At 33.5% G+C, this 21,876-nt stretch overlaps 1 protein-coding gene across 1 annotated transcript in view; it reads left to right on the plus strand.

Moving 5' to 3' along the window:
* Nucleotides 1–3,175: 3,175 nt before the first annotated feature.
* Nucleotides 3,176–21,876, plus strand: part of LOC115626588 (lachesin) — a 32,969-nt gene continuing 14,268 nt past the window's right edge. The window contains exons 1-5 of the mRNA XM_030521970.1: nucleotides 3,176–3,320; nucleotides 9,843–9,949; nucleotides 14,012–14,228; nucleotides 16,774–16,932; nucleotides 17,047–17,175. Of these exons, the coding sequence (XP_030377830.1) occupies nucleotides 3,176–3,320; nucleotides 9,843–9,949; nucleotides 14,012–14,228; nucleotides 16,774–16,932; nucleotides 17,047–17,175 (757 nt within the window). The remainder of the gene's footprint in view (nucleotides 3,321–9,842; nucleotides 9,950–14,011; nucleotides 14,229–16,773; nucleotides 16,933–17,046; nucleotides 17,176–21,876) is intronic.

Genomic DNA, 21,876 nt, shown 5'->3' on the forward strand with positions numbered 1-21,876 from the left:
TGCTTAGCACATCCTTAAACAATATGCTTAACATATTGGACCCATATTAACAAAAACTTAGTTTTATATTTCTACATTTCTCATGTTCTTCGGAAGAAAAAAGCCACCTTATCCACATATATTTCTTGATTAAAACAAAAATCTGGGACATTTTAAAGAGATAGTAATGTTTATTTAAACTTTTTAAAATGACAGTTAAAATACAGTTTATAAATATTTAAGAAAATCAGAAGATAGTTTTGGTAAATTAAATGCCTTTTTGTTCAAACGAAATAATAAAATACGAAAAATTATATTTCTATATATTATATTCTTTTTTTCTTAGATTTGTCCTCCATTACTATTAACTACTGACCATTGATTACTCATCTTTAAACTTTATGTTGAACCTTTAGACTGATATGAGCAAAAATTTAATTTTCTACATTTTTCGCTTTCTGTGGCAGCTACTTAAATTTTCTGAAAATCCCTTTTCCAAGTGTACGTAACAAGTAAAAATCGTTGAAAAGGCAGATTTCTGCTCACCACTTTCCAGTGGCAACTTTTAATTTTATCTTGCGTTGGGAAACCGCCGAAAATATTTTACACATGCCTTTGCCTTACCGACTTTGTTAAGATAACAAGACACTACGCCTCCATACCCCCCCTTCATACCACATAGTACTACTCGTATATATCACAATTGGCCCCCAGAGGGCGCTGGCAAACAACTAAATAGACCAAAATCTTTATGACTTTTGCAGTTTGTTCCGTTAGTAAAAAGACGAAAGGGTTTTTCCGGGCGCCCCACAAACTTTTTAGTGTACGGCACGTGGGTGCCTAGAGCTCTACACTTTCTTTGGGCTGGCAAGCCAGAATGCGAGTGTGGTGTGCTGGCATAATATTTTGCCAAACTTTATTGAATTCCCAGCCAAAATCTGCATTGGATTTTGGGCGAAAGAAACGAAAAAGCGTAGAAGTTAGTAGACAGCAAACAATTCCCACGCAATACACTATATAGTACACATATATATCCACACACACACACATGCACATGCAAACACCGAGCAACGCAACGAGAGTGCATTGAAGGAAAATTTATGAACGCCAAAAAGTCATATGGAAAACTTGAGAATTAAGCAATTTCGACACACACACACACACACACAGATCTCCTTGGTGTGGGGTCTGGAGTCCATAGCAATTTTTTGTGTGTAAGTTTGCTTTGGGAATTCATATGCAAATTTGTTGAGCGTTTTATTTAAGACTGTGCGAAAGGCAATTGAAGAATGTTTGCCGCAAATTGAATTCCAATATACGACTATGTATTTAAAAGGAATAGAATTTGAAAGAACTTTAAAAGCCACAAAAGTGCTTTCATTTTTCCAGCACAGCACTATAATAAACAATTCAAGTGAATGCCGATTTGTTGTAACAATTAGCAGCTTTGCAGAACAGCAAATACAACTTCAATTCATGGCAACAAAGCTGAATACTACTTGTATATGTATTTAAGATGCCCAACAATTGTATACTCTAGTCGTTCTTAATAAACCGACGGTAATTTCTCATCCCCTGGGCTAGTGTTGAGGAAGAAGCCCTTCAACCTTCCAAGTAGCCTTCGATCATTCGTGCACTGTAATTTCTTATTTTCTGATTGGAATGTAATATTAAAAAGTTTATTAGTATTTATTTACTAAAGAAACAATAGTACTACAAACTTATTTTAAGGAACAAATTCCTTACAGATTTGAAAACATTTAACTAGAAGTTCTGATAAGGAAGCAAAGACGCTAAGCTTGGAGTCTCATTAGCTTAACTTTTAAGCCATTTAAGGACTAAGAATTTAAAACAATAACTTATATTCCCGATTCACAGCACAGAGTAGTCAGAGACCGAACAAAAAAGAAAAATAGATGAAGAAATAACAATATTAAATCATGAAGTAGTAAAATTTAATTAATATAAAATTTGATTTAAAGTGAACTACTCCAATAATAAAAGAAAAAGATATCTAAATGCCCACACTTTAACAGTTACAGGCAACTATAAAATGCTCTAAAAGTTTGAAATTTATAAATTATAGTTCTTTTTACAATTCCACTATATCTTCATTAATTTATACATTCACTTCTGCAAATAGCTTCATTAAAATAAATTCATTATAATAATATATATTCTTTTTTAAGTTAGGAATTTTTTTCGAATAAATTTTCAAGTACACATTCGTTTTTTTGTGTTTTTTAACCACATTTGCAATTATATTTTAGTTGATTTGTACTTTTAGTTCTGCCTTTAATATATACACCCGGACACTAATAATATTATTTGTTCAATGATGAATAATTTATTAGAAATGTTTATACTCACAAGCTATTGCTTTAAATAGTACTTTTTATAAGACTTTACTTCTCTCCTCTTGTAAATTATAAATTAAAGTCGGAATAGTCATTATTTCTAAAGAACATATTTGAGCAAACACTTGAATTGGTTTTCCATTAAATTAAAAAATTTAAGGGAATTTAATTCCTGCATTTTCGTAGCATCCATTTCATAAGAGTGACATATCTCTCAATTCTATATTATTCTATATTTACTGAATTAAACTGAATTATGTGGGAAAAGAGTTGCCTGCAATATTTCTGAACAATATAAATAGTTTCTCTCATTCAGTTAATTATAATAAATATTTGCTATGTAATTTTTTCAACAATATCATAAACCTTGATAATTAAATAGTGGTTATTGCAATTATTATTAAAAATGAAATGGTGGTTGCTTAAACAAGAAAATGCAATACTTAAACATTTAAAGGTGTTGCGCAGAGACATTGAAAATAACTCTGCTAAACTATTTAATGCAAACGTTAAACAAAGAACACTGCCAAGAGCTGAAAAACTAAAACAAAATACTCTGCGAATTGCAAAATTAATGCATAAGTAGCGCCAGAACAGAAAGAGAAAAAGAATCGCATCCAGAAATCGACGAGTAACCAACAACGCAACACAAACTGAGCTCGAACTCACACACACATACAAACGTTCAAACATACATACGTATAGTGTATCCCGAGGGCAGCCTGCCACGGAATAATGCACTTTGGCCAGACCAAGACGCCATTGGAGCTGTCTAGCAGTGGCAAACTAACGGCGAGTTGATGTTGCTGCCATCTTGGCATCTAATTGGGGCCCTCCTAATGCTTACGGCAACGGCGGGGGACTCCACCAACAAGATCATCCTGCCGCAAATCCTGAACGGCAGCTTGGGGAGTGGCGGCAAACATGCAAGTGGCAGCAAAACGGCAACATCAAATGAAGGAGCAACATCATCAAGCAGCAGTGGTGGAGGGGCAGTTGGAGGGAGTGGTGGCGGCGGCGGTGGCAGCGGTGGCAACACGGTGGTTGGCAGCAATGGCGTGATTGTGGCCGGCGGTGTCGCCAATGTGCCAATGTCGAATTTAAATAGTGAGTATGCCTCGAAAATAATGTTTTAAGTAAATTCCCAAAAAGCTTTGAGGCTGTGTTTAATATCCAATATATATATATATATATACTCGTATATAACATGCCCGCTGGCTAAGAAAGTGCGCGAGCACGCCAAGTGATGCCATCAATAATATTCAGATTGTCGCCACAGCTAAGGGCACTTCCATATAAAGTTATGGCAGCTGCCACAACGGCCCTTCGGGCCACAAGTGATACACGACTTTTTGCCAAAAATTGAAAGCCGACAGACAGAAGCGAAAATCTTGATGTTCGCACAACGATGATTGCATACACTATCCAAGCTAATGCTTAAATCAGAGTTTGGATCATGTTTTTTATTAAAATTTGACTAAATTCTTGGAAGCTTCTAAATAGTATTTGCGATGCAGTCGATAATTTCAAATCTTGATGACCGAATAACGATGATTACATACACTATCCAAATCCAGAGTTTGTACCTTCTTCTTGATTAAAGTTTGACTAGATTCTTGAAAGCTTCTCAATATTTGCGATGCAGTTGATATTTTCAAATCTTGATGTCCAAGAAAATGTCTTAATTATAGTTCGGTCTATCAGACGCCTTACGTTCTATTCATTACTAAAATTTATAGTTATACTAGATTTTTGCTAATCGAGAGAAGCTTCTTAATATTTGCGATGCAGTCGATAATTGGAAACTTTTCTTGTTTGGCATCGCATTGAAAACTCCGCATTACTAACTATAGTAGCTGCCTAGTAGAGCCATTTCTGTAATCAACGAATGCAATAAACAAGAATACCCAATACATCGATAATACGAAAAGGAAGTTTTTTAATTCTTTTGTAATACTTATGAATACTAGAGTTTCTTTTAGAAAGCCGCATCGGCACAATTCCCCGTACTATGTGGAAAAAAGACATAAATAATCAGAAAGTATACTTTATTAAAGGTCCCTAAAATAATTAAAAAGACTAAGAGTCTTCAAGCAAATTTTTAGACCACTTTTATAGATATTATGGTAAACAAGATAGAACGCTACAGTCGAGCAAGCCCGACAGTAAAATAGCCTGTACTCTCCACAAAAAAGAAAAATTAAAAAAAAAAAAATTTTTTAAAAAAAATTAAATTATTAAAAAAAATTAATGAATTTATTAATTAAATTAAATGAGAATACATGTTTATGTTCAGTTTTAACAGCATACATTTACATCACGTACCTATGCGTGTTTATATGCGTGTATGTATGCAGCACAAAGTTGAACCAAAGCAGCAACAACAACAACAGCTGCGGGCAGCGCTGCCGACAGAGGCAGCGCATGAGCAGCGATTTTACTTATGGCTATAACTTTCTTCAGAATTGACCTATCATGATGAAATTTGTCACACGGACACATTAGTACTAACTGGATGTACCTACCAAAATTGATTTCAAAATTCCGAGAATTACGGAAGTTATAAGAAAAAACACGAATTGCGGGGGAGTGGGGGGGTGCATCGAAAAAAAACTCAAACTCGTACTTTCTCGGTCTTAGGAGAATATGGAAACCAAGTTTGGTTATTCTAGCTCTTATACTTTCTGAGATCCTTGCGTTCATACGGGCAGACGGACAGACGGACAGACAGACGGACAGACGGACAGACGGACGGACGGACAAGGCTATATCGACTCGGCTTCTCATCCTGATCAAGAATATATATACTTTGTGGGGTCTGCCACGCCTCCTTCTGTGTGTTACATACATGCGCACAAAACTAGTATAGCCTTTCACCCTTTGGGTACAGGCTATAAAAATATGAATTCTACAGCAATGGATTGCTAGGATCTAATACAGTAGCTCTGTTATACTGTAGCCCTGTTATGCAGTACCTCTGTTAATGAAACTCTGTTAATGAAAATCTGTTAACGAAGCTCTGTTAATGAAGCGACTTAAACGTAGAGAGAGTTAAGAAAAGGACAATGAGCAAGAAAACCAATTAATAAGTAGCATCTGACTGGAGCATTAACAATCAACGCATTAAATTAATAGAAATTTAGACTTTCTACTCAGACTATTTTGGGCCTTTGTTTAAATGTTCGAATAATAAGTTAATCGCATAATTAGTTAGTTGCAGCAAAACAAACTAAAAATGTCCTCATATGGTTTGTGGAGCTTTTCTGTTCGATGCATCGCCAACATCGTGACAAAGTTATTATGCCCTTTTGTGTAAATGTAGACTGAAAACCGACAATCTACACGAGCCAACTGTCATTGTTCTCAGGTGCAACAGCAATAATAACAACAACAATAGTAACTGAAAAAAAAAGAAATGACAATAACAACAACAACAACAGGACAAGCATTGACAATAGCTGAGCATCGCTTAACTGTGCGCGAAATTTATCCAGACAGACGCAATTTATGTCGTTGGGCAACAGGCGATGGCAACAACAACAACCACAACAACAAAAACAACTACAACATGCACATAGAAAGCGGCAGCAACCACAGCATCCCCCCTCCCCACCGCCCTCTGCAACAGTTTCTGGCATGTCAACTGCAGTGTCGTGCCAATTGCCGTTAGCCAATATGTATCATTGTCAGCCTTTTTTGCTGTCCTTGCCAGCAATGTTTCTGTTGTTGTTGTTGTTGTCAGGAAGCAGGCAGGCAGTCAGCATTTATATGCAGACGCGTGCTCTGTGGCGCGAAAATTGCAGCTGCCTGAAATCCCATGATTATGCAGAAAATTTCCTATGAAAGATTTACGCTTGAGTTGCAGCTCTGTGCGCCCAATTTTATTTTTTTTTTTTCGTCTTCTGGCACCTGTTTTGGTCCTCGCTTTTGTTTCTTTGCAAATGTATATGAGAATATACTAGTATAAAAATAGACAACATTTGAGCTCGCATTTAACGTTCATTAATTAGGAATGCAAAGCATTTATGTCATTTATGTTTCTGATGCATCGACTTTTTAAAGTTGCCAATAAAGCAACAAAGGCTCAACAAATAGTAGCACTGGAATAAGAATTTGCCTTCTCTTTCTTAAAACTAAAGCTATTATAATATATTTAAAAGTATGTATGTATTCTAGTGGACTATAAAATCTAAAAATATTTATTTATTTAATATTGCCAGATTCCTTTTAGCCATTTAATTTTATTCAATTTAATTTAATAACTAATTTATTTGACATTAAACATTACAATTATTCATTTTATTGTTTTTTTTTTAAATACTTTTCTTAGCTGTAATGATCATTTGCCTTCTCTGTCATAAAACTAAAGCTATTAGAATGCTTTTAAGAGTATATATTCTATTAGACTAACAATATTTATTTATTTAATATTGCCAGATTCCTTTTAGTCATTTAATTTTATTCAATTTAATTGTATAACAAATTTAATTTTGTTCTATTTGACATTAAATATTTTATTTATTAATTTTATAGTTTTCTTTTATATATTTTTTAGCTGTAGTGAATATTATTATAAATATTATTATATAATTTTTGTATACCAATTAGTCGATTCTTATGCCTTGGTCCTTACTTCTTACATTACTTTAAATATTTTACGGCTTTAGTATGGCTTTTACACATATTAAATGCATGGGATTATAAACGCTTTATTTATTTAATGATAAAGCTAATATTTAAATGTATTTCCCCAAAACCTATTTTAGTTTATAAAATGAGATTAATTTATAGTTTATAAAATTTGGCATAATAGTGGTGATTAACTCTCACCTTCTGCCTATAAGTTACAGGCTATTTACCGAAACGAACCGTTAACACAAACTTCCTCTACTAACACATATATACACAGCAAATTATTCGATGCATTCTTCTTGTTTACATGCGAGTCCTCCTACGACCGAAATTTCGCGCTAGCCAGCGGCTACTTTCATGGTCGAGTTTAATGGGCTTATGTACATTGGGCAATCCATATAATAGGCATATATTACACATTACACATAAATACATATGTGCATTAGTGCATATGCCTGCCGGGATCCTCGTGACGTACTCATCATAAATAGCTAATTAGGCTAAAGCCAAGGCTGTTGCATAGTTGCAGGCGCTTGGGAACTGCAACGTAGTGCTTGGTTTGCTTATTCGTAAATGGAAATTTGAGTTTCCATGAATCGATCAGCATAATTTAATTTAATGCAAAGCAATTCCTATAATTCACAAAATCCTATATGAAATGCAAGTAAAATGTTAAACTTGAACTAATTTCATTTTATTTAGAAACTTGAAATAATTTCATCTCCTTTTAGACCTTAGCTGCATTTTAGTTACATGTGTATACAAAAATTAATTACAGCATTAACATGTTTTGATACATTTTAATTAATGTAACGTAAAGGCAATAATTTATCGCAATCATTTATTTATTTCACTTCTCAGCAAGTACTATAGTGATATAAGTTGTAAATATAAGTGTTTGTGCTACGCACGACTTCATTGTAGACAATTGTAAACCTCTAAAAAACAGCTGAGTATTTTTATTTTATTTGGCAACATATCAATAAATTTCAGTCCATAATCAATAATTTGGTTGTAAGTACAAATAACACATTTTTTATCATTTGTTGTTGTATTTAAAACGATCAATAATATAATGAATAGAAGAGTTTAAAGAAGAGTTGAATTTTAACGCAAGTAATACAATGGTGTAAGCTAACACTGGATATTCAAGTTAGACGTCGACTTATTGCTACTTCTATGGACAGCTGAAATGTCAGACGGTTACTGAATACGACAGGACCTCTGATGTGGTTCTCAAATGACTTGCTGCTGCTGATGACTCAGTCCCGACGACTGCTGTTAACGACTCGTGGCTAACGACTGACTGTAAAGGGATGTCATATTGTTGATATAGGTGCCTTGTTTGATATGAACATGTGAGGGTTATGTTCAGGAATATGTGGGCGGATATTTAGAACCAAAATAAATGAAATATTTAAACAACGCTTTATTATTAAATGAACAATTTCTACATTCTACTGAAATGCTCTAAGCAGCAATCGCTGTTTAAAGCGTTTTAATCAAATTATTTATTTATAAAATATATCTAAGTTGAATCTAGTTTAAGGACCCTAATGCTTGATCGGACAAATATTTTTAAATTCCCCGTTGGATTGCTTTATTCGTTATCCTTTAAAAACCTATATACTCTTTATCTTAAGTTTAAATAAAATAATGGATGTTAACGATAATCGATAACTGTACAACTGTAGTCTATATTATCTCAAAAGTCTCAATTCTGAAGTGTTTAAGCTAGTTAGAGTTAAGTTTCCTTTAATATAACAGAGCATTTAATTCAATTAATCCATCAAATAGAATATTACATTTTTAAAACACACTTTACAGAAATATATTTAATTAGAAAACATAAATGGATTTCTTATGTTGGCACACGGCCAAAAGACTTTAACACTTTAAACATGATTTTTTTTAAGTTCATACAAAAATAGTTTTAATTAAAAAACATAACTTGATTTCTTAGGTTGGCACACGGCCAAAGGAATTATGTTGAAACAGGCGGTGAAAGCATCGACAATGCTAACGAAATAATTGCAACAGAAATTATATTTTCCACTCATCAAACTCAAAATATGGCATGTTCTGTCGAATCGGATTACCAGACATCTCTGCAACCATTCTTTCGCAGCATTATGTCATTGCAATAAAAAATAAAAACAATTTCCGCTGTGCTTCTCTTTCTGCGCGTTATTAAAACTGACGTAAGTCAAATGCGCACTTACCTATACATACAAGTATGTATATATACTCGTATATACTCGTGTACTATACGGACACTTTCGTCCTGCTTTTATGGTAATTTAATATATTTTATGGTCATTAAAAATTGAATGAACGCAGCAGCGGGTGGGCGGCCAACAATGTTCGGAGCCGAACAAAAACAAAAAGCAACGATAATATTACGGGTACTTGTGCGATTTTTTGTAACTTGTTGATTTTTAAAGCAAACATCGAAATGTGTGTGTGTGTGCGAGTATGTGTGCGTAGATGCGTCAATATGCATGTTAATTGCATTTCATTTTTGTTTTTGCAATACATGTGTTTTTTACACGGAAATGGCCCTTTTTGTATTTACAAGTATTATGCATTACATAAAATCAATGAAATAATTATTTCGCCTTTGCCATTTTGCCCAAAAGTTTTATAAAGTCACTCTTGATTTGTTTTGTTTTTTTAATATTTAATTTTGCATGTAGCGCATAATTGATTTCTATGGTTTTTTGTTTATGCAAATTAGTAATTATTGTTGGAGCAGAACGTGTGTGTTATGGCTGCAGCATTAACTAAGTTAAGTAAATATTAGTAATAAATATTTGATTCTAACACCAAATTGTGGCATTTTTGTTCATCAGTTATTTGTTTATTTATTTGCAGCTATTGTTGAAGAACCCGAATTTACCGAATACATCGAAAATGTAACTGTACCTGCTGGACGTAATGTCAAATTGGGTTGTTCGGTCAAAAATCTTGGCTCTTATAAGGTAAATTTTCACCTATTATACTTCCTCGATTTTGTATTTTTAATTGTTTAGTGCTGAGAGGACTTCTTTAAAGAAAAGAACACTATATTTTTTAAATTTAATTTAAACTAATTGAACTGATTTGATCTTAAATGTCTTTAAAACAGTCGCAGCTTATATCTCTGTTTAAGGCTATGTAACATATGTAAATATTTATTTAATTCAAATTTTCAAACTGTCAGTAAATCTTATTAGCAGGGTTGCTTAAATATAATTATGCCTAGGCAATGCAGTAATCGCAAATTAATTATTCCTTGTAGTACATTCGTATTGCTTGTGAATTAATAACCAAATATGGTTTGCTATTTGTACTGAAATGCAAATTTAAATTGAAATCTCTATATTGGTGGCATCAGCCAATCATACTCAGATGTTCTAGGAAGATCTTGTCTGCCATGGCAACCAACTTCAAGAAGTCTATATATTCTTCTGTCATTTCTTTCAGTTGGTACTATTTTCCAAAGCACGAGCAATGCTCACATTCTAATGAGTAGCCGGCGATTAAGGCATATATAGTGATATAATTTAATAAATTTAAATTCGTTTTAATTCCAGACCTAATATTAATTTAAATAATTTTATAAAACTTAAGAATTTACAATGTCGTTGCTATACATTTCCGGTTCCTATTTCTCCCTAGTTCAAAAATAAAAACCTAAATATTCAATGCACTTTCACTGCTAATTTTTCGCCAACCATCATAGAATAGCATTTAATATATCAGTGCTAGAAAAACTCTACCGCAATATACATATACTATTTAATGAAGCTTAAAAATTCAATCAGAAGAGAAAAAACATGCACCGCTTAACACCCAACTTTATGCATCATTAGCAGTTTTTGTGGCATTCGCTCGATTTGCTATTGGCAGGAAAGGAAGGGAGGGAGTTAGGGAAACGGATGATTTATTAATTAAGCAGCTTGTAAGAAATCAGCGTAATGAGTGCTAATGATTTGATTACGGTGCAGAAAAACGTATTGAAAGGATTAGATAAGCGAGCAAAAAAAAAGCACTGCTGCAAGGTTGTCCCAGATAATTGCGAGCGTGGTGCAAAAAAAAGCTTATTAAATGCAGAAAATTACGTATACGCAATGCAAGCCAAATATGCTTCAATTTATATAAATTGGTTATAAAAAAATGGTTCGCAATCGCATTTGATGTCGAAGATCAGGCCAAGTAGCTCAGTAAGCCAGCGATTCGTTTCAAATTTAAAAACATCATTACCATGAAAATGAAAAGGTGGCTATGGCTATGAATATCAAAAGCTTTAAATTGATGCAACACTGCGCGCCCAGCATCATTATCGCACACTCAAAAGTTCACTGAAGTAGCAGAGAGGATAACCGACTCAAGACTCCTTGCCTGCCTGTCTGCCTGCCTGACTGACTGACTGACTGAGGGACGTTCGAACAGACTGAAGTAAAGACTCAGACAGCGCCTTTTTAGAAGCGCTTCTACATCCAAGTATCGCACCTGGATAGCTCAGCTTGCCTTTTACTGCAAGTATTTTGGCTTGGCATGCCAGGAAATAGAATCAAATTGAGGTGTAAATGAGAGTAACAAGAAAATGGCGACTTAGGTGACGACAAGGAATCCATACACACACACGCACACACAGAAGCACGTGTCCTGCCAATGCAGCAGGAATGGAAAACGTGCATGGCATCCAGTAAATAAAATGGCAAATAACAATGCGGATAGAGCTAGAGATGGGAAATATGGAAACGGCGCAGGAGTAAAGATCAAGGCAGTCGCTTTAGCTGATGGCATGGCTAAGTAGCTGAATATGTGGTTAAAGGTAAATAACTCCACATCCAAACGGATTGAAGTCGCTTAGCTTTGATTGGAGCCAGTTCAGAATGTAAGAGCAAACTTTTTGTCAATATCAAAGAAGAGAAAGCAAACCATTTAAAATAGTCGTTTAGATTTAAATGAAGATATTTTGAACTATTATTGCAATGGCTCCATAAATAAGAGTTAACAATAAAAAATGGTGAAGAATAAAGTTTTTTCTCGTTTGAGAAATTTGTTTGGTAATTAGTTACTCTATTCGTATTACAATTAATATTTGAATCAAACTGTTTTCAAAATGGAGAATTAGTAGAATTGATTATTTATTTATTTATGTATTTGAAACTCAACAACGAAAAATATTGAAACATTGTTAAACAGAATTTTAGATTAATGAAATGCGCAATACGGTACTAATCTTAAAAGAGTATTTTAGTTGCCGAAATAAGCCGTTGATTATAATTTAGCACTAATAAGATAGCCCCTAAGATAGACTTTATTTCAAACTATTATTGCAATGGCTTGATATGTAAGAGTTACTAAAATTGGTACAGGATAAAGTTTTTAAACTCGTTTGAGACATTTTTGTTAGAACATTAGCTGGTCTATTCGTGTAACTATTAATATTTCAAACAAAATATCTTAATTGGGTAATGATTAAGCCCTAATATAGGTACATTTTGTTACTGAACAAATATGAAACCAATCTACTTGTATTGGCAAGCTGAAATAGACTGCACAGCTCTAGTCCTTCTTTGTGGGTTTCTAAGGTAGACGTTATTTGAAGTTTTTAGAACTCATCTGACAAATTTGTTTGATACACTAGCTGCTCTATCCTTGTTATTATAAATATTTGTATTTCAATCAAAATGTCATAAAAATGATTAATTAGTAGACATGATGATTGATTAATGATTTAGGTACATTTTTTTAGCCAAGATGTAAAAATAAATTAGACAAGATGAAGTTTCTTAAACTTGTTTTAGAAATTTGTTTGATACATTATAAATAAATATAAATAAATATTTCAATCAAAATGTCATAAAAATGGTAAATTAATTTTTTTTTAGCCAAGAGGTAAAAATAAATTGGACAGGATGAAGTATTTTCAATGCGTTTGAGAAATGTGTTTTAGTTTTCTATTCGTCTAACAATTAATATTTCAATCAAACTGTTTTAAAAATTGTGAATTAGCAGAGTTTATTATGCCAATTCATTAATGATTTACCTCTAATTTAAGTATACATTTTGTTAGCGAACAAATATGAAACCAATCTACTTGTATTGGCAAGCTGAAATAGACACAGCTCTAGTTGCCCGTTCTGGGTTTCTGTTTCAGGAAACTTACAATACAGTCATGGATGTGCGTACGTATGGTATGTTTTCCATGTCTATCAGTGAAAACCAGGAATGGCACATTTCACACTCACACACACACACCCACACACACTCACACACACACACACACTTGCAGCAGCACTGCGTTTATTTTTATATGCGACACTATGATGCAATTTTCTTGCTTCCACTTTTTGCGAACATGGCCACCACTCCTGTTAGAGCTTCCTGTTACTGCTCCTCCTTTCTTTTTTTTTCTTCCTTTTTTTGGCTATGAGCTGTGAAATTGCTACCCGTGCACGTGTGCATTGGAAAAACCAACTACGCTTTTTTATATTTTCACTTCCTTTACGGTGTTAAAGGTTATTAAATATTTTGTAAAAGTTAGTACACCACACGCGTGTTTTGCAAACAAATATTCAGGTGTGTTTGATTAGCTGAGATGTTTGATAAGCAATGGAACTAGGATAATTTAGATAGGTAGTTAGGTAGGTTGATAGCTAGAACAAATTAAATGCATTAAAAATGTGGAAAACTTTATCGCTATTTTAAGATAAATGTCAAGGCTTTTAAGTAGAATTTGTTGGTTATATTAGAAGCCTATCAGTATTTATAATCTATTCTAAGATAGAAGAAGGCAGTTGGTGGCAAATGTGTGAAAATATCACAAATCTGCACAACTTTCAGTTGGAATGAGCTTCATAATTATTGTAGAGTTCTGTGTTGACTGACAAGGTCGTGAAAAAGATCAAAAAAATGTCTTAAATAGCTGCTTAAATCATCAAACTCAATTAAGTCCTACAAATCTCAAATTAGCAACAAAAAAAGAATTGATAATTTAATAATTTGGCTTAAGGATTGTAATTACATGATGCACTCGTTTCTCTTTGCAGGTGGCTTGGATGCACTTTGAACAATCGGCCATATTGACGGTGCACAATCACGTGATAACGCGCAACCCACGCATTAGTGTCACGCACGACAAGCACGACCGCCATCGCACCTGGTACCTGCACATAAATAATGTGCACGAGGAGGACAAAGGACGCTATATGTGTCAGATCAATACAGTGACAGCGAAAACGCAATTCGGTTACCTAAATGTTGTGGGTGAGTAAAAAGAGCTAAGAGAGTGAGAGAGAGGGAGACTGGGGAGAAGATTAGGCGCAAATTTAATAAAACTAATCAGTTTTTGCTTTGGCCATAGCCTAGGCTCTAGGCCATGTTTACGACAAGTCGAAAACAAGCGAAAGTCCTTTGTAAATTCTCGCCAAATTACAAAAATAATTAATGTGCCTTTAAGCAACTGAAACACGGGCAACGGTAAAAACAAAATGGAAAAAGCAAGCAAAAGGTTTCCGCTTGCTGCGCGAAAAACGAAAAAATAACCAAAGCTCACTTTTCTGTTTGTGTGTATTTGTGTGTATGTGTGTGTGAGTGTGTTGGTGTATGTGTGTGTGTGTGTGTGTGTGTCCACCTCACAGTTCAGTGAATCTTTTGCTCGCAAAATTATTTTCCCGTTGGTAAACAAACAAATTATAAAAAATGCACGCGATATTGGGCGAAAGGGAGTGTGCAGTGTTTTTATAATTAAAAAATATTCATTTTTTCCAGCAATGAAAGAAATTAAGCAACAAATTTGACCACCATTTACAAAAATGTTTTCCTAATAAAATTCAATAACAAAAAATTTGAATTAAATTGTTGAATGCACAAGGGACAGACAATCAGTCATAATTGTGCCTATTGATATATGAATAGATAGTACTAAATAGAAATTACTTATTGCTGTAAAACAAATATGTTTTAAATTGTTTTATTAAATTTTTCATAGCGTAAATGTTTGAATAGATTTTGTGTTTTTGTGAAGCGCATATATTTATTGGTGCTTATTTATTATTTTTTTATTTTTTATTTATAAAACTTCTCCTAGCGTTACACGCATTAGGTTACTTTTAAATTATTACGCTAGTCAAATAAAAATTCAATTATATCGAGCTTTTAAATATGTTATTTTAATATAATTAATTTTATTCGAACATTAAACATTTTTATTATTCATTATTATTTAATTTTTTTTTACAGATTATTTGATTATTAAATAATACTAGTTAATAATAGAAGGTTGTTCTAACACACAGTTTCTAGCCATCGAATGCCTTTTTTTTTAGTTTATTGTCGTTTCATAATTATAAGAGAATATTTGAGAATATGAAGTTGTTCAAATAATAATTGGGAGAATCTTGCCGTGAAGAACTATATTTTTAAATGAAGAAAAAGATAGTGTAATTATTAATTATTATGCAAATAGTAAGGATATTTGATTATCTACTTCACATTTAAAAGCAGAATCTCTCTGCTATTGGCGAGTAATTGAGAAGGTGTTATTTATTTACCATTTTTAAATTGGTAGTTAATTAAATATTTAAATATTAACACAGAATACAAGTATATTGTGTCTTCATTGTAACCATGCACGATTGCGCAATGTGGTTTAACGATTTTCAATTTCCTGTTTGTAATTTCTCATGTGTTTAAACGTGCGCTGAAAACTGTGCTGTAATTGTTTTCCACTAAATCTAACGCTCTGTTGGGAGAGGCGGCTTCACTGCCGACCGCAGCAATAAAGCGTGAAATAGATATTATTAATATATGTATGTGGTTGGTCACACCAATATAATTCCGCCCCCCTCCCCAGTCTCAGTAGTCAGGAGCAGGAGCCGCAGGAGCCAACCAAAAAGCCAAAAAACGACGCGTATTTCATGATGATGTGCAAACAACAAAAAGCAGCCTTTTAATCTTAAATGGGTTTCATGACTACTGTTTGTTGTTGTGGCGGCTATTATTATATTTGTTGTTGTTTAAGCGGCTTATGGGCATAACAATTTAGTGATAGCATTGAGTCTATGGTAAATAAATTAAAGCACTGATTTTTTGTTGTTGCTTCGCAGTCAAATAGCCGAGAGCATTAATGGCTTTTTAATATGATGGCTGTATAAATAGATATCACTATATACCCAAGCGCTTTACCCATCAGCGCTAGAGCAATTATACAAAACTTTAATCCTTCATGATCATGTATATATATCTGTACTCACAAATTGGGGATGTAGCCCAATTTATTATTTAACAACAAAAACATGCTTTTCTTACAGTCTTTCTAAGTTGTATGGTTTATATAACAGCTAATCGGCTGATTGAGTTTCTGACATATTTGGGACAAGCTTGTGCTTTCCTCTATAGCTACATTTTATATTCCTCGAACATTATGTCGATCTAACAAGGAAAAGCAATAAAAAGTTTTTGATTATCTTTGAAATCCATTTATTTAAAATTCTTTCTTATTTGAAATTATTTTTAATTCGAAATTCTTTCTTATTTGAAATGCTTTCATAACTCGATTATTTGTCATATAGACTGTGTATAAATGTTAATACATGTATCGTATAAGGTACAAGTCCATTAAATTGAAAATAAACTGCAAGTGTTGATATTTGATTTTCTCTGAAATTTATTTACCTGAAGTTCTTTCTTATTTGAAATGCTTTCTTCACTCGATTCTTCTTTCATAACTCGATTATTTGTCATATATAGTATAGCTCTGTAGTATAAGTGCATTAAATTGAGAATAAACTGCAACTCTTCATTCATTTAGTGCCGCCCAACATTGATGACTCGCTGAGCTCGAGCGATGTGATTGTGCGCGAGGGAGCCAACATATCATTGCGATGTCGTGCCAGCGGTAGTCCAAGACCCATTATCAAATGGAAACGTGATGACAATTCTCGCATAGCCATCAATAAGAATCACATAGGTAAGTGGATGGGGCCAGAGAGTGCTGCATCAATCATTTAGCTGTCATACTAGTCGAAGGAAAGGTAGCTCTTCACACACACACATACAATCCCTTGTCTCCTTGTGCTTGCAGTGAACGAGTGGGAGGGCGACACACTTGAGATAACGCGCATCTCTCGCCTGGACATGGGAGCATATCTGTGCATTGCATCGAATGGAGTGCCACCCACGGTTTCGAAGCGCATCAAAGTCAGTGTGGACTGTAAGTAGCAACAAAGTGAATGAAAAGTATCCCATAGCTATTCCTACCTATTCGTCGTAATGCCACACCTACCTGCAGCTCTACTTTGACTTTTCCCGTAGCTCTTTAATGTTGACTGACTGACTGCCTGACTAACTGACTCGCTTGTCAATGTACTATATACGAGTATGATAAAGTGCGCTTGCAGCTAACTTTGCAGCCCGATACTGCGTCGTCCGCATGCACAAATATTGACTAAACACTGGAATAACTTTTGTGCAATTTTGTTGCAAAAGACAAACTTAAATTGATCAGAAAACAAAACAAAAACAAAAACAAAACCAGAACCATACCACACCGAACCGAACAAATGTTCATACAAATTTTTATGGTTTTGCACTTACCCGGGAAGATTACAAAAAAAATACAAACCATTGAGTTGTTCGGCAGCGATTTTCAATTTATTTTCGCTACATGTTGACCAACGCAACGCTCTAAATAGTGTGTGTGTGGGTGCGAATCCTTTTTGTTTGCATTTTGTTTTTGCTTTTGGTGGAGATCGGTGTTGGAAGATGTGTGCGAGTCTCATATTTTTATTTCGTGTTGGCGGATTAAAGCAAATGGCAGGGACAGTGGACGGGCATAAAGGATTTCAGCGCACTAGACGAGCGAGAATGTGGCAAACACTTGCCAGCATACAACTTAATAACGAGTTGTATTTGTAAAACAAAGGGCAGGTCTACTTGTATATGAAAAATCTCTCTCTTCTCAAATTTCTAAATTGCTGTTAGAGCCTTGCTTGAAAATTCAGGCACTTTTTAAACAAACAGGTGATATACTCGCATTAGGAAGTTTTCAGCTGCATATTTAAAATGTATATACAAGTAGTTGCTGCATTTTCTCAACTAGCCCTAAAGTATATTTAGAGTTTAACTGCCCAGCCAATAAGACAACCTTAAGCAGTTATAAAATATCAAAGTGCAGACTTTTGCTTAAAAAGTGTTGATATGGTTTTACGACTTTACATTTTTAATTTTTTTCTCTATTAAAAAATGATTACTGTTTTAAAAGAGTTGATATGATCTTAAGACTGAACAAATTGCATTTAAAATTATTTTTTCTACTAAAAACATTTTTGGAAAAAGTCGCTATTAATATTATATTCTCTTTGCTGCAAAATTGCAACCACATTTTAAAATTAGTTTCAGTATTTATGTTTAAAAATAAATAGTGAACAGGGCTTACCTTAAACGAATACAAGTTTAAATATTTTGTTTCAAGAACAGCTACAGCTGCAATTCTTGAACGTATGTAGTTTCTTAAATATTCTTAACTGCCCTAGAGTATATCTAGAATATATTAGCCGCCAAGTTGTACGCCATATTTAGGCAATGAGACAAGCTTAAGCAAGTGCCAACTTTTATTTAAAAAAGGTTGATATGGTTTTAAGACTCAACAGTTTACATTTAAAATTCTTTTATCTGCTAAAACATATTTGAAAAATGTTGCTATTAATATTTTGTTCCGAACATAATTTCGAGTATATTATTTATCTTTATTAAAATTGCTTAGGTCTGTAGAAGTAAACAGGACTTAACTTTTTTGTTTCAAGAGCAGCTCGGTGTTCTTTCAGAAAGAAAGAAAGAATATACTTAAGTACACGTACAAATATAGATTGATATTTCTGAAACCCTTAAAAAACACACACACCCACAAAAAAAGCTCTGCTAAATGTGTTCCATTCCAAAAAGAAAAAAACAAAACGTTCCTGCTTTGCATTCTACTTGTTATCGGCATCAAAAGGCTTTCAAAGGCTCCACCGTGCTCAATTGCAATTTAAAACTCGCATCGGCTCAACTCAGTTGTGGCTTCAGGAGAACAGCACAACAACAATAATAGAAACAACAACAACAACAAGAGCTACTCATAATAAAAAATGGTAGCCGAAAGCAAATCAGTGCTTGGCTGCCGCAGTATTTCAAGATTTATTACCAGCGACAGACATCACATGTTGTCATGTCCTGTCATGTCAGCTGCAATGCTGAGCATGGCCGCCAGGACAATGGTGGGACAGGACCTCAAAAATTTGCTCGTTTGCTGTCACTTAAAAATGCCGCAAGCATAAATCTATTTTTGTTTTGTAGCTCGACAAACCGGCACAGCCAAGCCAAGCCAAACGAACAATCAGACAAACAGATAAACAAACAAACAAACAAACTTGTGTACTATATATATAGTATAGTACGTATGTAGGTAGGTATATATACTATATGTTCGTGTGTATGCCTCACATCGGTCAGCGAACAAAAAAGTGCAATACAAATTATACGTGTGTGCCGAGCGCATAAAAAATGTTGAAATGCCTTGATTGCTGCAACCGTCTGCAAAAAAAAAAAAATGGTGAACCAGTGGTGGGAATAGGTGGGGTTGTGGGATTGCACACACACACACACACACCCACACACACAGCTAAACAGTTTTGTGGCTGAATAGTGTTGTGCGATAGTGAGTGAAACAAATGCCTGTAAAGGCAAACGTTGAATGGAAGAAGTGATCGGTTGGCTGAACAAATACTATCGCGCAATTGAGTGAGTGTGAAAGAATATAAAAAACTATTTCAGCAGCAGTGGAAAATGTGAAAATTCAACAAATACTTCTATTTAGCAGTGCTTGAAAAACATTTATACTCTGCACCTAAATGTGGTTCAGACATACTTGAAATATAAGCGTACAGGGGTATATCATAAAGTGTATTTATTCTTGATCAGCATGACAAGCCGAGTCGATAATGCCATGTCCGTCTGTCCAAATGTCTGTTCGCAAGGATTTCGTACTTAACTTGCTATCCAGATTTTTTTAGTCCGTGTAAAGACAAGTTAAGTTATTTTCTGATGTTATTTCCTTTTTTTTAAATTAAATTTATTTAATTAATTGGAAGTGAAAGTACAGGGTATTTAAAGGTGGAGTCCAGCTGACTGTAGCATTTCCTTTCTTGTTAGTTTAAATAAATAGTTTTAATTTGTATATTTAGTCCAAGTTAGCGACTGTCTGTTTTTTACAAGAAAGACTTACAATACAATGCTCTGAGCAGCAAGGAATGCAGGAAAGTTTGAGAGAAAAGTAAAAAAATAAAACTGCCAGATCGGCTGCTTAACTATATAACTTAGTTAATTGCTCAAATAAAGCAATATCATAATTAATTTACAGTGTTCTCCTCCAAGAATATGCTTTAGAACATAGTTTAGAACTGATTTGGTATTTTCAAAATTGATTGGCAAAGTTTAATGAAAATAAATAAATAAAAATATATGTAGATCCTGAAGGACCTGGTAAAGTTTTAAATTCTTTATATGATGTTAAAAGAATTGAAATTAAAAAAATTTTATATCGTGAAGGTATTAATCAATAAATTGATGGAATTATTAATAACAATACATATACATTTTGCCTATACAAAATTAAAACTGGAGTTTAAATTTAGTTAAAAAATAGGTGAAGAATAACATTATTTAATGAGTTTTCTTCTTTTTTGCTCAAAAATAATGGTTGTTGGTTGAGTTCCAAAGTACAACTCAAAGTTAATCCATATTGTGAGGGATTGAATAAATTAAAAAAAAATAATCAATATTTTGTAATTTTAGTAATAATACTTATAATTATTGTAGTTCCTGATTGTAATCCATTAAGCGATAATCACAAGCAACTGTTCCACAACTTCCAGAAAGTAATAAAATGGATTGAGGTGTTAGAGGTTACCCAATAAAATAAAATAAGCAGCAGTGTTTAATTAAAATCACAGCTTACTTTAATAAAATAGTTTTCTAGACTCTACAAACAGTTTCTTATACTTTCAATATGAACTTTAAATAGTTTCTTACACTGCGTCTGATTTCGAACACTGTTAAATCAGCACTCTTTTCTTCATTTAATAAGTGGTACTATATAGGTTTTTAATTAGAATATGCAAATATCAAGGTCTACTTATTTCCGTGTGGCATCAAAATGCATCTGTATAACATGCTATATATATGTATCTCACTATAAATTGTTTTCATATTATAAGTAAACATATTATGCTTGAACTCTATTAAGAACAATTTGTGGCAGTCTTCACAGGTGTCGTTTTATTCTTTTATATTTGTTTTAAAGATTTTATAAGGAGGATACTAAATTACTGAATTCATTTTCTTATTAGTTAATGTGATAAAATTGTTATTCCTCCAATACCAATACATTCAATTACTTGTATTGGAGTTATTCTTAAATTTATTTTGAATGTGTATGCTTCTATACTTATATTATATAGCGGAAAATATATGATTGAATTAATTTTTCTGTTAATCATCTATTTCATGTCGTTATTTCCTTGAGCTATGTTTCTCCTCAACCCATGCACTCGACAGCTTGTCTTTTATTTATTACTTAAACGAGCTCGCAAATGTTTATAAACATTTATGTGTTTACAGAATAAAGTACTGAATAATGTAACCTTAAATAGGAGTTGCTACACCAATTGTTGTGAGAATATACACTCCTTAGTTCCATCTCAACTGAAAAGTAAGTGAATTAACTTAAACATTGTCTACGGTTCCCATTCTCCGGTGTCGTTTTTAATTCAGCAAATATTGCCAAACATCCGCTGCCACAATCAATGCTGCCAAACAATGCCACTCCGGCAGCTGCCGTAATCCTTGCAACGTAACGAGTCTTCATTAGCGGCTA

Source organism: Scaptodrosophila lebanonensis, unplaced genomic scaffold (genome assembly GCF_003285725.1).
Source record: "Scaptodrosophila lebanonensis strain 11010-0011.00,11010-0021.00 unplaced genomic scaffold, SlebRS2 tig00000085-arrow-pilon, whole genome shotgun sequence".
NCBI lineage: Eukaryota > Metazoa > Arthropoda > Insecta > Diptera > Drosophilidae > Scaptodrosophila > Scaptodrosophila lebanonensis.